This window comes from Daucus carota, chromosome 5 (assembly GCF_001625215.2).
Source record: "Daucus carota subsp. sativus chromosome 5, DH1 v3.0, whole genome shotgun sequence".
NCBI classification, from domain to species: domain Eukaryota; kingdom Viridiplantae; phylum Streptophyta; class Magnoliopsida; order Apiales; family Apiaceae; genus Daucus; species Daucus carota.
Window position 1 is genome coordinate 3,155,939 of NC_030385.2, and position 12,923 is coordinate 3,168,861.

Sequence of the window (12,923 nt, forward strand, 5' to 3'; positions counted from 1 at the left end):
GTGAAAACAATGGAAACTAAAAAGAGACACCAAGAGTGAATTAATACATTAAAATTACATAAAGAACAATACATGTCCCTAATTTGTGGTCTTTAGTATGTACGAAGACTGACTAACTAAAAAATTACATGAAGCGAAAATCTTGTCCCTAATTTTGGTGTGTACTTTGTGCAATACGTTAAACCTATATAGATTCCAGATTAAATGTTATCAAGAGCCTCTGGACATCGCTGTTACTTTAATAATGTTAGACTTGGCAGCATCCAGCAGTGGATCCCCCTGTAGAGCCATGTTGAAGCAGTATTTTGCCTCTTTCCACCGACCCTCAGCAACAAAAACAAGACCTAGATTGTTATATGCAGGAGCGTAACCAGGCTGCAGTTTAAGCGACTTTGTGAACATTGCCTTTGCAGATTCAAATTGTTTTTGCTGCCTGTATAAATTTCCGAGGTTAGAAAATATGACATGTGCTTGCTGACTTGTCAGTGACAAGGCTCTCTTGTATACTTCTTCAGCTTGTGAAGCTGTCTCCGCAGACAGTTGCAGAGCAATACCTAGCGCACAACAATAAATAGGGAACAAATTCAGAAACTGGAAGCAAGAGAAACAAGTACTTTGAATAATACAATACTTAACATATTGAGAATACAAATATATAGTTTTCAGTGCAGTATGACTGATTTGTAAGAGGCTTGAAATACCAAGATTTGACCATGCATAGCTGCATCCTCTGAAACGGGCAACTGCAGCCTTCAAGTATTTCTGTGAAGCTTTAAATTTTTGGGTACAGAGATTATGAAGTCCAAGTTGGTGCCATTGTACAGCATCATCTGGTTCCTCTGCTATTGCCTGAAGCAAATAAAATATTAAAAAGGAAAAAGTAATTCTTCCCGCAATAGGCACTTTTTATTGTATTTTGTCATATATTATTACCTTTCACTTGAGAATGTTAATGACTTCTAAATTCTAATCAAGTGAAATACAAAATTGAAGGATAATGCTACATAATTAAAAATGTACAACTAAAGAAACATGTACTTCAAGAAGATAGGGTTTAACTTGACGTATTGACGTAAAAAAGATTGCTGAATGAAATTTCGTAAGATAAAAAAAATGCCCATCTGTACAAACGAGTATGTAACAAACACGTAGTAGTTGACACACTCTTCAAAAGGCCAACAACGTTAATCCACTAGATCCTAAATCCCCTTGGGCACACCATAAGAGAGCAACTGATCAATGTTAAACAGCAAACACCTTGGTCAAGTCCATGCCAACTCACCTGTCTAGATCAGCATTGAGTATTTTTTTCAAATATTATACCTTGAATGTGCTCATAGAGGTTGGTAAATGCCAGCCTTTATTTTGTAACAATGGTCTAAACTTATAGATCATTATACTGCAGATACAATATCCTCATGGACTATCTTCTATCATGTGAGATCAATATAAACAAAAATCTCAACATATACACTATTTAGGTCACAGACTGTAATGTGTTGCCTTCAATTGAATGCAGAAAAGATATGATCTTCAATATATACCTGTTTCAGACTGTATAGAGCACGCTCTTCAACCTCAACCAATTCATGTTGTTCAATATCAAATCCTGCTGCAATCTCGTGTTGGGCCTTGTGAACCATGGCAAGGCCTGCCCATGCCAGGGGAGGCTCGATTGAAAGTGAATCTCCTTCTCTAATTATCGAAGCCATTTCATTCCCAGCCCAGGACAGCTGTTCACTAGGATTTTGAGACCTTTCCGCATCCCTGATGCGGTGAACTGCAACAGCATAACGTGTAGCCAAACAATTGGACTCCAGTTTTCCAGCCTAGAAAGCGCAAAAATTAACAGTTGCTTAAGCTTTATAATGAACTGGAGCGAAAAAGGAATATCCAATAGTGCTCATGCAAAAATGAGCACGTGCAGCTAAGAGATGACACAGGATTTATTTTTTTTGGGCCAGATGCATTGCATTCAATAGTTTTATTTGCATGAATTAGGGAGAAGGCCAAATCATGACAAATTATTGCGAAGTTTATTAATGATCTAAGTTTAAGGTGCACCCACCTTCTCCAAGCATTTGCTGGAACTTCTATAATCACCAGTTATATAGTATGCATTAGCGAGATTTGTCCATATATGAGCTGCTTTAGGATCTGCTTTAACGGCTGCCAGCAGACATTCCTTTGCAACATTGGCTGCTTTGACTTGATCTCTAGAGGCCCGATCATCAGCATTTGCACCGGCACCTAATGATTGGAGGAACTGGGCTTACATATGTGATATATAATTGGTAGAATAAGCAAATGTCCAACAAACTTAAAAATAATGGAACTTAGCCCCCACAGAGAAAAAGTTAAAATGTTATAAAACCCATATCTTGCAGCAAATGTTGAACTGTGTTATGAACAAAAACCTACATAACACATTACTAATATAATATAGTCATACCTGCAACAACTGCACCATATTTACATAAAATGAAGGCAGCATAGTTTATTAAAGAGGCCGGATGGTTTTGGTCTTTCAATATCACCTCCTGGAAACATTTTCCAGCCAGCTCCAGATTCCCACTGGAAAAATGAATGTTAGAAGAAGATAAATCAATGTAGAAGACCCAATTACCGTGCAATAGAACTTATTAGATGAGGGGATTTAAAGCAATTATCATTAGCTGAAGGATACAATCACAGTTCAATATTTAATGCTCTTTTGTACCCCAAGACCTTGATAATCATTTATTGTTTTCAACTGCACAATATGAAATGTTACTTTTAGTTGCATTCTTTCTCTAAAGAACTCCCTCCAGAAGGAAAATTAATGAAAATTGGTTTCTGGCCATAGCTCAAAAGGCAAACAAAATATATATGAAACAATTTTATTCTTACATCTTTATATCCAGAGTGAGCATAAATGAGCAACTGACTAGAAGTTTTAAAAAGTGGCCAACTACAAATTTTAGCAAACCTAAAGATTATGTGAGTACAATGAAGCGTTATTCTTTCCTTCAAAGTGGACTCTAATAATGCTCAGTGGATGCTTCCAAAGTAAACTAGAATGTCACCTCACGAAGGAAAGATAAACACTTAAAAGCAAAAAGAAAGGGAGAGAATGAGAGCTAGTGCATCACTTCCCCTTAAACAGATGACCCAGACGGCCAGACTACTGTTCATGAGAAAGCTTACGAAAGAGTGTGATAAAATATTGACCACAATTCTGTCGAAAAGGTCAGATGTAAGTAGACCCGGCAAATTTTCACACGACACGAATACACGACACGAAAACGACACGAAAATTTAGTGTTTGTGTTTGCATTTTGAGTACACGACACGAAAAGGTACACGACACGAAATACACGACTGAGAAGTCGTGTCGGTTTTGTGTTTACCCTTCGGGTACACGACACGACACGAGGTACACGAAATAAATAAATATATATATATATATATATATATATATATATATATATATATATATATATATATTTACCCTTCAGATTAAGAGTTGGTCGCGGACAAATTCAAAGTTTCCCAATTATCCTTTATTTTATGTAACTTTGCTTATGTTTAAGCCTGAATTTGGACAATATTTGTAAAATATTAATATTTCGTGTACTAATTCGTTACCAGTTTCGTGTATTTTTTCGTGTATATTTCGTGTTTTCGTGTTTTCATGTACTATTTCGTATCGTGTCGTTTTCGTGTACATGAAAAAATTCGTGTACTACAGTTCGTGTCGTTTTTACCTGTTTCTAAATCGTGTCGTGTTCGTGTTTACAATCGTGTACACGAATTGAATTCGTGTCGTGTTCGTGTATACCCACCAGATACACGAAACACGAAAGTACACGACACGTTTATACACGACACGAACGATTTGCCAGGTCTAGATGTAAGAACGTAGCGAAGGAGTATGCCATATATACAGCCATCAATAACTTTGGGGAACAGTTTCTTTTTAGCATGCTTGTCATATCTGCTATAGGACACCTCACAATAACAACAGAAGCAGCAGCAGCAGCAAGCACAGCTATAATAGCCTTACCTTTGAAGATAAGCAATTCCAAGGTTTCCTAGGCAATCCAAGTTATCAGGTGCAACATCCAACAATGATGAAAAAACTGATATAGCATTCTACACAAAATCATACGATTTATATATAAGTCATTAAAATTTAAGTTAATCACGATTCAGAAGGAAGAAATATTTGTGTATAAGATTATAATTTCCATTTTACCTTTAATCGTCCAGACTTGAGAAGAATCATGCCTAGAGTATTCCAAACAGATGCTTGTTTGATATCCAATTTCATCGATTCCTTTAAACTGTTAATCACTTCATCTAGCTCTTTGCCTCCCAGTTCTTTGCCTGAACCAAAGTCCTCCGAGCTTTTGAGCAGAAGACACTGCAAAACTAGTAACAAGTAAGGGATGCCCTCCAATTACAGCATAGTTAACAATATATATTTTTAACATATAAGGGATATTCTATTACTTAAAGCAGTTATAATACCTGGGCGTGATGCACCTGAACCAGAGAAAGCAGTTCAGGCCTGTCGATTTCTTCTTCAGACCGAAGTAAAATCTCCTCTGCCTTCTCATAAGCCAACACTGACTACAAATGTCATTGCAATGAGCGCAAATAATACACGCATTTTATGACATATAACAATTGGTTAAGACATAATACCAAAAATACCTTTTCTGGTTGACCCATTCTTTGATACATTAAGCCCATAATGAAATGTGCGTGAGCATTTTTGGGCATCTTCCGTGCAACAAGCACTAAGCCCTACAAGCATCCAAGCTATTGATCATATCATTATAAAAAAAATGGAGATTTACTAATTCACATACGAAAAGAATGATTTCAAACCAAAAAAAAATGTTCCTATATATATGAATTGAACACGTCAGAATTGCACATTTGTTGTAGAGACTTTGTAAACAATACTTCTCAAATATGATATGTTCCACAACTAGTTTGGACACACTGGATATAGATTCATCAAAGAGTTACCAAACTTACAACTTGACCAAAGAATGACTCATCATCATCTATCTATATATTGGAAACATTGTATTCCATCAAAAAAAAAAAAGTTATGACTTCTATGGTAAATTCTTTCAGTTTAAGAAACCGAATCAACTTAAGAGTATAAACGAAGTATCTTTACACACACACACACACAAATATATATATTAAAAAAAAGAGTGAACGACTAGGTGTTTTGACCAAAACCAAGGATCTAATAAAGGAGCTAAGTCGATATTATTTGTTAGTAACATTAAAATAATTTTTGGTAACACTTTACTGCGGATGAGTATATATTTAATTATTTTGGCTTCAGACAAAACAGCATACTCATCTCTGTCGTTTCACGTGCATATACAAAAAATTGTCGGTGTACACATGTACACCCATCATCCAGTTAACCAATCAGATTTTTTAAAATTAATTTTAGCCAATAAGAGGCCGACCTTAAATTTAGACCAATCCCATGACAACTCTACTATTTGTTTTATTTTTTTGACAGAGACAACTCTACTTTTTCTAAATTTATTTATGTTCCTTCTTTTAACTCTCCTGCTTCTGAATTTATTTAATCATTTTTTTTTCTATAACCATAATGCTAACCAAGGTAAACTTATTAACCAAACACCAATAAAAAACAAAAATAATAAAATAAACATACAAGTAAACAAAATACAGAACAAAAAACTAGTAAACTTATGTTGTGTTTGGTTGGGGTGAATGAATTTGGAAGGAATGGAATGAAATTTGAACAATGTTAAAGCAATTGTTTATAAATTTCATTCCTTCCTCCATTCCATTCCTTACTCAGAACCCCAATTTGGGAAGGAATGCTCCATTCCCTCCTATACTCAATTTCTTTTCAAATCTCATCAAAACAATTTTGCACTCACTCGATTTTTTTCAAAACTTCCCTTCTACCTCTATTATTTTCATTTATTTTTAGTCATTCCATTCCATTCTCCCCCACCAAACACACCATCAGGGATTCAGAACAATGACCCAGAATCATACATACTAGCTGTTTATAATTAGCTTTACTAATGGACAATTTTAACGAACAACTTCTAACATAAATTCCCTCCTAAATATACTAGCTTCAGTTAAGGTACCTCTTGCAAACTCATTGATTTGTTAATTTACTTGGATTGAGTTTTTGGAGTATGGCTGTTATTACTTCTTTTCCAAAAAATTGTCGGTGTACACGTGATCACACCAAGTGAATAAAGTTTGTCGATACCAAGAATTGTTATTGGTCATTAATATTCAAGAACAGCAAGACATCATGAACGACCACGTCGACTTATTATACAACAAAATGAAACCCTAAAAGTAGTTAAGGGATTATTGCATAAATATTAAAGAATGTTGCATATATACAGAAGCATATTAATAATACGAAATTTAAACTCATGTACTATCCATAAACTTACAGTTCTAAGGCTGCTAACTTTCTCCTCACGAGACGAGGGTGTGCCTTGCCCATTCTGATCACCATCGACTTCCATTCCACAATCTAGTGAAAAATCAACCTTTCCAAGTCTAGACCGGCATTTCCCCAACTTCTTGAATTGTTTGCCTTCAACTTCAGGCATATCCATCATATCTTTACTCGATCCAATACTTCTATTTTCACTAATTTCATCATTACCAAACCTAAACCAACACATACAACCCGAAATTAACCTAAACTACAATTTGAAGAACTAAAAATCAACAATGCCACATCACACACATAAATAAAGAATTAAATATAACATGGTAGAGTTACAAATTGAGCAAAATTAAAAGAGAGGGGAGAGAGAGAGAGAGAGAGAGAGAGAGAGAGAGAGAGAGAGGGAGAGGGAGAGAGAGAGAGAGGGAGAGAGGGAGAGAGAGAGAGAGAGAATGAGAGACTGAGAGAGAGAGAGAGAGAGAGAGAGAGACCTGGAGAGAGAATCAGGCAAGGAGTCATCAATTTCGGAGGGGTCAACGTTGAGATCAGCTATTACAACTAACTTTGACGGTCTTGTCTTTGAAATTTCGCCGGCGGACAAGCCGGAGACAGTGGCCTCTGATTTCACGGCGCCGGCGAGCGACATAGTGTTGCTGTGTGTTTTGACTTGGTGTAGAACAAGACGACTGCGCTCAACTCAACAACACATACACACACATTATATACCCTGTGGTTTGTTGCCCCGTTGGCACTTGCTACTGGGTTTTTTATTTTTAAACCTTTTTTCCAAGAGGGGAACATTTTTTGTTTTTGAGAAATAGCAAATCAAAATTTATTAAAGAATATTTTGATTTAAAACTAATTTACTATTAATAGGTTTTTTCATAGTTTTCCCTGTATACTGATATTATTTTTTTCACTTGGCTTTTAAGATTTACCATGAAAGTTAAATATAAAATTCTAAAATAATCTAAAAATAGCGTTAAAATTCTGATTTCATATTTATAAATATGTTATAACATGATCAACCATGCAGTAAACACCAAAGCAATTTAAACAAATGTATTTTATTTCTAATAAGTTTACGCTTAAAGTAAATATGTTATAACATGTGTTTGTCAGGAACCCGACCCCTCCCTTTAAATATGTATACTATTTCTTTTCTAATCTAATTTAAGGAGGAGATTTGTATCACGTTATCGGAGAAACGCTATTCTTTTGTACAACAGAACCACAAACGAATAATTTGTCTTCAAACAGTGTACATCTATGAAGGTGTAAACTTTGATTTTACACGAGATATTATTGTTTCCTATCTTGTTCTAGGAAGTAGAAACAACATTTTCTAAAGGCCATGGGCTGATAGTTTCACGTTAAACACAACTTTCAGCTCACTTTCTGATAGAGTTTAGTTTTAGCAAAAGTCACGCACAGTTTCAGCCAGCACCAAAGATTGATCTGCACTACAGATTAGTTAGTCAAGAACACCTACTGTCCAAACACTACTTTCCCCATATTGCCTGCGTTTTTTTTTGGATACTTATCTCCGACCCTTCCAGCCGAGTCCAAACACCACAGGGGAAGAACATATATTTTGTAACATACATGTGAATCATTATAAGTTGAGAAACTAGAATTGACAGGTATCATGTTCATTGCACGACCAAACACTGGGCAAAGGGCAGATACACAAATACATAGATAATAAGCATATAGGAGTTTATATTTTCTAAGCAAAAGCCATACACTGATTAAATCTGTTTTAAAAACACAGATATCTACATCACCAGTAAAAGAGAAGTAACGGAAAATAATAAGTTGAAAAAAAAAGAGGAGCATTGTATATAGAGAAGCAACTTCCACCACACTTCTAATACAAAGAAAAAAACTTATACTCAGGTGGTGTGTTTTCAAGAAGTTGTTGCAGCTGGGATGAAAGGACCATCTGCACTCGGTGAACCGAATGATGGAAGGAGCCACCCTTTCTCCTGGGCATACTCAGCATAGAATTTGAACTTATCCTTTGCATTTGGAATGTCCAGGGCGAGATCATCAAGTCCGTCACTAATCCTGGTAAATCCCTTGGTCATTTGATTAGTTGTAATCAACCCCTCGCTGAAACATTCTTGCAACAGATCCAGCAACTTATCATTCTTTTTCTCCATTGCCATAACCAAAGCCTTTTTTACAACCTCGTGATTGAAGAAGGGCATATCAAGATCACGGATGCACTGACAGGCTTCACTTACAACACCACCACTTTCATATTCCTCCAGAAGCTTAACTATCTTATCTTTCGCATCCTCCACAGCCCAGCCTGTCCCTCCTCCCCAACACCTCAAGAGTCTCTCACCAGCATGGCGCGCAGCCAAAAGTGATTTTGCCTCGTGCAGAGTCTCACTCCCGCTGCAATTTGGCGGAAGTCTGCAGCCAATTTCTTCCAAGTTCAGTGGCACCAGAACATCATCAATGACGGACCGTGCTAGAAAAAGGGCCAATTCATTTGAAGCATCTAACACATCAAGTGCTGTATCTTCAGCAGATTCTAGAAGCATGACAAAACCGTCGACAATATCATCGGTGGAAAAAATTTCAATATGAAGTGCAGATAGCAACACAGATGCCATTTCTCTCTCCCTGTTCTTTCTGTCCATGGCAAGTGTTATCAACTTCTTCAAGAAAACTGGGTTCAACTCTGGTGCCCTTAGATCTTCAAGACTACGGATGAGCTCAGGGATGTCATCTGAAAGAAAATATTCATGGATGATTGCAACAGCCTCTTTCTTGTACAGCTTCAGTTTTTCAGAATCCTTCTCAAGTACTTCTCCATTAGTCTCCAAGGACTTCAAAAAAGAAGCATCGAGCCATCCTCCGGTGACTGCCTGGGGAACCAGTGACTGGAACAAAGTTTTTGCACATGGAATATCAAGAGCAAGATCGTCAAGGCTCTCAGCCAACCGAGCGAAACCCTTTAGCATCTGACTTGAACTTATAAGACCCTCATCTGCAGCTTCTTCTAAAAGCTTAAAAATAGCTGGTTCTGCTGTACGAGTCTCCATGGCTAGTATCAATGCCCTTTTTACAACTTCGTGGTGGAAAAATGCAACCCCAAGCTGCCGAATGCACCTACAGGCCTCGGAAGTATCACCACTTTCAACATATTCTCTTAACAGATCTGAAATCTTTTTCTTCACTTCATCAACTGTGACATGAGTACTACCTCCCCACCTCCGTTCAACCAATTCCGCATGGTGCGGAGCTGAAAGATAGCTTTTCTGAGCAGTTTCAAGCACGAGAAGACCCTTGGTTGACGGTGGGAATCCCTTTTTTGCCTTGGTGACAAAGGCTGGGGGAAGAATGTCATCAACTACAGCACGAGCAACAAAGAGAGCAAGTATATCAACAGCATCCAATATGTCCACTGCAAGGTCATCAGCAGAATCAAGAAGCATCAGAAAACCTTGGGTAATCGATGTTGGAGTGATGACATCAGCATATAGAGCTGAAAGCAGAACAGATGCCATCTCCTTCTCCTTGTCATGTCTGTCCATAGCAATAGATATTAGCCTCTTGATGAAGTAAGGATGATAGTCATTTGACCCAAGTTCTCTCAGATCAGAAGACGCCGTATCAACATCACCGGTGCTGAAATATTCTTCAATAAGGGAAACTACAGCTTTTTTGTATTCATCCAGTGGATCTCTTACAGTTGACTCAACCAATTGATATGGTTCCTGCGTTGTTCATAGACAATTAAGAAATAAATATGTGTATTTATAATGTATAACAACATAGGCCCCTGCACCTTATGAGACAAACTCTGAAAGAACATATACTAGCATAAACCCCCTCCACAAATGCCCATACCTTTAACTCTTAAAGATATTAGAAAAGAGGGGACAAATAAACTTAATCTAGCAATTACCTCTCCACTGTCATAGTTGGGATCATTCCGATCGATAGGGGACTCACAGCCAGTGTCAAGTAGTTTACCCCACGTTCCTTTGCCACCAGCACCATCTGTTAAATAAAGTAGTTGAGTAAAACAGTAAAACCTAATGGAAACAAAACAGCCAGAAAAGAGCATTTAATATACAGTATTACACTAGACAGCTTAGAAGAAAAATAATCAAGCAATCACAACTCAAATTTACTAATTCCAAGCCTCGCGCTTAGATCCAGACGTCTTATCTCAAAGTTATTCAAGCAGAAATAGCAGAAGTGCTATCCAATTAAGGTTGATAGTAATAACAAGAAAAGCACTTGTTTAGTATGAAAAACATGGAGTCAGCATTGTAGGTTTTTATTATTTCATTCACGATGTGAATCTCGTAGCAAAATATCGAACTCCAGCTAAGAACATAGTTACATTCAAAGATCAAATAGATTTTTAAGGTCAAATTATCAAGTAATTGTACTACAAAGTTGGAAGCAAACTTCAAACCTGGAGCTTGAGATAGTAATATCATTTAGCTGATAGGCGAAATTTAGCTGATAGGCGAAAATGAAATGTCCACATAACCAATCAATTCATAAGAATAGAGAAACACCAAAAAGTAAGAACCAATCCACCCAGCACGAAATAAATGTGAGGTTTTAGTGCTCAAAGGTGGTTTAAACTAGTTTTAATATCAAGTCTTCTAATTTTTTTTGCCGTTTTCTACATACAAGAGATCAAATTATCTTAATTTATTGATTTGCCGATTATCAATATGCATACTGAACTCAAAAGTTCAATGTCAAACTTCTCACCAAATACTTAAACAAGTATACAACTCATTATTGTTACACTGCTTCTTACGGAGGACTCGCAAAGTAATCATGATTAGTTGTCCACAAGCCAAAATATACATGTAACTAAATTTCATATGCAAGTAAATTTTTAACGTTATCTTATAATCAAGTATTTTGGTTCTACTCAATAGTTTATGTCATTACACATATAGATTACATTTATTATCTATCATTTTGGGAGGCGGACAACTAGCCCCAACTAGCCGACAACTAGACCAATAAACCGCAAACTGAATAGGATTATCCACAAGCTTTACTACAATATAAAACAAATATGATTCAACAATAACCATTACACAAAAACTAATGACACGATTATATACACAAACAAACAAACAATTGGAGAAAGTAGAGAGAAAAATACCCTTCTTGGCACGTCCCAGCTTCCCGGAGTGAGTCCGACGCACATGCTTCACATTAATCCCAGGCATCCCACCTCTCGGAGATTTGGCGTGATGCTCAGACATGAAACCAGAGGGCGACTTAGGCGAGCTCGACAAAATATCCACACTCTGCGACGCGACTTTCAACGTCTCCCTCTGCTCCTGCGTCAAAAACCCCTCCCTCGACGCCATCTATCACTCGTGATCTACAAAACTCACATCAATTCACTTAAAACAGTTCCACTAATCAATCAAAAACACATACGATCAATCATTCACATTAGACAATATAGATATATGTAAATACGATTGAATTGAATTGAAATGAATGAGTTGTGAGTTAGTGAGTTACCTGGTGGACTCGGTGAGCGAGTTGTGAGACTGTGCTTGGCTCGGAGATCTCGAGCCAAGACAGGAAGGAGGGAGAGAGAGAGAGAGAGAGAGAGAGAGAGAGAGAGGGAGGGAGGGAGGGAGGGAGGGAGGGAGAGAGAGAGAGAGAGAGGGAGGGAGAGGGAGAGGGAGAGGGAGAGAGAAAGAGATGGAGAGAGAGAGAGAGAGAGAGAGATGGAGAGAGAGATGGGTATGTGTGGGTATATGTGTGTGAAATCGGGGGTATGCAAGTAAGGAAACCCTAGATCGGGGGGTGGGGTTAATAATGGTCGTAGTTGTTTCCAGATATGTCAAATACTGGATATGGATCAGAGTTTTCTACTGCTTGCTTGTTTCATGTCGTTGGTGACTCATGACTGTAGCGGTTTAAAGGGTAAAACGGTAAATAGAAAGAGTATTAAACTTTTTTAGAAATTGTATTAAATTTTTATAAAAATAAGAATTTTGAAATATTATTTTTAGGCCTCGTAAAAATACGTCAAAACTTAAAAAAATCAGTTGACTTGTAAAATTTACAAAATTGATCTCGGAGTATTTCGTACCTTCCATTTTGAGTTGTGTTTTTGTATTTTATTTTTTCGATTCTGCTAAATCATAAAGTAGAATAAATAAACACTTGGGTTCCTTAAAATAAGATATTTTATGCTTGTTTGTTTGTTGAATAGTTAAAACAAAAAAAATTCTTCCAATTTCAATAAAAAGTTAAAAATCTTTCCATTTAGGAGTAGAACAACTTGGATGTGAACTCAAAAATTAATTGTTTTGGTATATATGGTGGGTGCAGATAGTCTTAGAAGAAGATAAGAAGAAACAAAAGTTCTTGTGATAAATAATTCAGGAATGATGCATCAAGTCTATCCTAAATCAGTAAGGCTTGCAAATACTAC

General features: G+C 36.8%; 2 protein-coding genes across 3 annotated transcripts; both read right to left on the minus strand.

Moving 5' to 3' along the window:
* Window positions 1–25: 25 nt before the first annotated feature.
* On the minus strand, window positions 26–7,203 carry LOC108219872 (probable UDP-N-acetylglucosamine--peptide N-acetylglucosaminyltransferase SPINDLY). The gene is made up of 11 exons (XM_017393427.2): window positions 6,961–7,203; window positions 6,468–6,690; window positions 4,699–4,791; window positions 4,513–4,614; window positions 4,238–4,405; window positions 4,046–4,134; window positions 2,453–2,574; window positions 2,069–2,250; window positions 1,545–1,829; window positions 702–849; window positions 26–554 (listed from the first exon to the last, which is right to left on the minus strand). The coding sequence occupies exons 1-11, from the start codon at window positions 7,113–7,115 to the stop codon at window positions 211–213; spliced, it is 1,911 nt and encodes a 636-aa protein (XP_017248916.1). The 5' UTR covers window positions 7,116–7,203; the 3' UTR covers window positions 26–210.
* A 964-nt stretch (window positions 7,204–8,167) lies between these two features.
* Window positions 8,168–12,319, minus strand: LOC108223315 (MA3 DOMAIN-CONTAINING TRANSLATION REGULATORY FACTOR 1). Of its 2 annotated transcripts, XM_017397501.2 has the most exons (5): window positions 12,150–12,318; window positions 11,999–12,083; window positions 11,628–11,852; window positions 10,395–10,489; window positions 8,168–10,203 (listed from the first exon to the last, which is right to left on the minus strand). In XM_017397501.2, the coding sequence occupies exons 3-5, from the start codon at window positions 11,836–11,838 to the stop codon at window positions 8,380–8,382; spliced, it is 2,130 nt and encodes a 709-aa protein (XP_017252990.1). In that variant the 5' UTR covers window positions 11,839–11,852; window positions 11,999–12,083; window positions 12,150–12,318; the 3' UTR covers window positions 8,168–8,379. The 2 variants fall into 2 exon arrangements, with proteins under 2 accessions (XP_017252990.1, XP_063949536.1); XM_064093466.1 differs by having other exon boundaries at window positions 11,628–11,860; window positions 11,999–12,319.
* Between the last annotated feature and the right edge of the window lie 604 nt (window positions 12,320–12,923).